Raw genomic sequence first — 2,705 nt, forward strand, 5'->3', positions numbered from 1 at the left:
AAAAAAGAAGACAAATTTCAAATGTCATTCAGGTGACTTGACTTCGGTATAAAACTATTTTCTACATCAGACATAGCAGAGTACGACAATAGAGCATGTAAAAACGATTAATCATAATACTGATTCAGCCACAAAGGTCAATCACAATCGTCCTAGGCAGGACTTGGCTACAAACTCACCAGAAAACACTGTCATTGTAGTCAACAGGGGCTACTTTGTGTTCCAATGTATCCCACTCAATGAATAGAAAAGCAAAGAAATAAAAAAGAAAAAAACTGCAACCTGAGAATTTCTTTTATTTCCTATGAAGACGTACATGACACAATCATCCTGTCAACTAGCAGACCAACCAAAAGTGTTTGTATTCATCTTTTCATTGTGTTACCCGGCTGCTATCTGTTCCCTTTTTTTCATGGTACATTTTCGTTGTCTTTCAATCTATAAATGTGAAGCTCCAAAAATAAGGCATTCTCTTGTACAACGTCATTAAACTTTAGTGCACCGGACTACCCTGCCCAATTCAACACTATTCTTATACACCTTAAACTACCAAAAGACCCATAAGGTGTCATACATAATTAGAAGACAAACAGTTATTTGTTTTTTGAAATAAATGGATTATATAAGATCCAAGTAAAAGCTTTGCTGCCTCCAACCATAGTTCTCTAAACTACACTTCAAACCATTTAAGCTGTAAGGTAGTAATATAGCGCAAGAATAAAAGAGAAAAACACAGGAGGTGATCAACTATACATATCCGCCTAATATTAGCAAACAAATCCAGAGACATTCTTCTTCGCGAACTTGTACGGTCAAAGGTTTCAACTTGTGAAGACATTAATCTACAGAGATATGATTGGAAACAATAAGAAACAAGTGCACTTACAAAAGGTTTTAACAGATGTATTTAATAAACAGTACTCATACATTCTAACTGGCCTGGGCTGCCTCATCTGCAGGAACCAGATTCTTTAGCTCCTTATGCTTCAGATACTGATCCAAGATTGTAAGCCTAGCTGTCTCAAATGCAAAGTACCCCAGAGCTGAAAAGCAAGCACTATGAAGTACTCTAGGACCCATTCCCCGCGTAAAACCAACCCAACCTTCTTCTTTCAATATCTGTCTAACAGTAGCCGAGACGCCAGTAACCATTACAGCAGCAGCCTTATTAGCAGCTTCAGAATGCACCTGAGTCATCAACCTAGTCTTCACCACATCCAAAGGAGTTGTTAGTGAAGCTGATATAGCACCAGCCAATGCCCCACAACAAACACTCTGAAATGGCTCCAACCTTTCCTTCTTCACACTACTCAATACCGCAGCTTTCAAATACTCAAATGATGAATAACTCAAAACCCCAGCAGGCAAATTCCTCAACAATGTAGCACTATATCCAGCATACAACCCCAAAATCCCATCTTTTTCCAAGATTCTCATTAGGACCTGCCAAGACCTCCCTTTAGCCCCAGCCTGCATTCTCTGAGTAATCAATTCCTTCGGCACCATTATCGCAGACGACACAATATTCCCCATTGCACCAGCTGTAGGTGGAATAAGCACAGAAGGGTACCCTTCGAATTTCGACAAAATTGACTTACCAAACTCACAAGTCCCAAAATAAACAGCAGAAGAAGCAGTAGACCCGACAATAACCGCAGAAACACCACTGTAAAAACCAAGAATCCCTTTACTTTGAAAAGTCTTTACAAAAGCATCAACTGCCCCACTGTATATCTCAGATGCCCCTTTAGTTTGAAGCTTAGTTTTAATAGTGTCGAGTGGATGAAGACACACATAAGTAAATGCACCAGCAATGCCACCGCCAGCTGCACCAATAAGTGCTCTTTCAACAACAGAAAGATTCTTGAAAAGTACCTGAACTTTTGGTGAGTCTCTAGCAGCAGTTTTTACAAAACTGGAAGTGGGGTTGTTAATTTGTGCTTCAATTGATACAGAAGTTGAAGAAAACTTGAATTTCGGACTGAAATGACTGTTTCTTGATTTGGGATTTTTGTGTTTAGACAAAAGGCAAGTGTTGAGATTGTTGAAGAGGGAGTTGAATTCATTTTTGAGGTCATTCGGGTCTTGTAGGAGGAGGCTAAGGGAGTTGCCTTTTCGAGTTTCCATTGCTATTTTTCTCACAGATTTTTGGCTTTGGCGCATAGTTGTTGGAAGCAAGTGGAAGTGCGAAACTGCTGGGTAGGTAGGAGATGTGAGGTCGTTAGATGCAATGTGCTCTTTAGCTTTGGATGGGCTTTGGATACTTGGTTCAGCCCAATTACAAATTAATTAGGCCCAAATATACAGATACCCAATGTTGGATATTGGGTACGAGGAGGGGTAGATTGAAGAAACATTTGACAGAGATGATTATATTGGACATGACGCAAGTCTAGGTTATGGAGGACATGAACTTAAATAGGAGGGTGTGGAGGATGTATTAAAATACTAGAAGGATAGTAGGCAAGGGAATGTAGTCAGATAGTCTTGCTTTTTCGAGGGTAGACTTAGTAGTGTATGTCGTTGTACTGGTCGTATCCTTGTAGTTCTTGTTGTTGGGTTTAATTGGTGTGAATGAAAAATGGAGGGACACAATCCTTCGAGGAACAGACACACTGTTTCGAAAAAGGGGTGACTGTTCGGTCAGTTGTGACTGTTCAGAAAAGACATGTTGTTTCGGAATGGACAGACATGACTCTTCCGAA

The 2,705-nt window shown here is 39.9% G+C and overlaps 1 protein-coding gene across 1 annotated transcript; it reads right to left on the reverse strand.

Annotated features, from left to right (window-relative positions):
• Window positions 1–740: 740 nt before the first annotated feature.
• LOC107867689 (protein MITOFERRINLIKE 1, chloroplastic) lies at window positions 741–2,224 on the reverse strand. Its single transcript, XM_016714040.2, has one exon. It carries the CDS (start codon window positions 2,161–2,163, stop codon window positions 931–933), a length of 1,233 nt encoding a protein of 410 aa, XP_016569526.1. The 5' UTR covers window positions 2,164–2,224; the 3' UTR covers window positions 741–930.
• Between the last annotated feature and the right edge of the window lie 481 nt (window positions 2,225–2,705).

Source organism: Capsicum annuum, chromosome 4 (assembly GCF_002878395.1).
Source record: "Capsicum annuum cultivar UCD-10X-F1 chromosome 4, UCD10Xv1.1, whole genome shotgun sequence".
Lineage (NCBI taxonomy): Eukaryota > Viridiplantae > Streptophyta > Magnoliopsida > Solanales > Solanaceae > Capsicum > Capsicum annuum.

Excerpts from the sequence above, each read along its gene's own strand:
- LOC107867689 (XM_016714040.2), bottom strand. The coding sequence starts at position 2,163 with ATGCGCCAAAGCCAAAAATCTGTGAGAAAAATAGCAATGGAAACTCGA.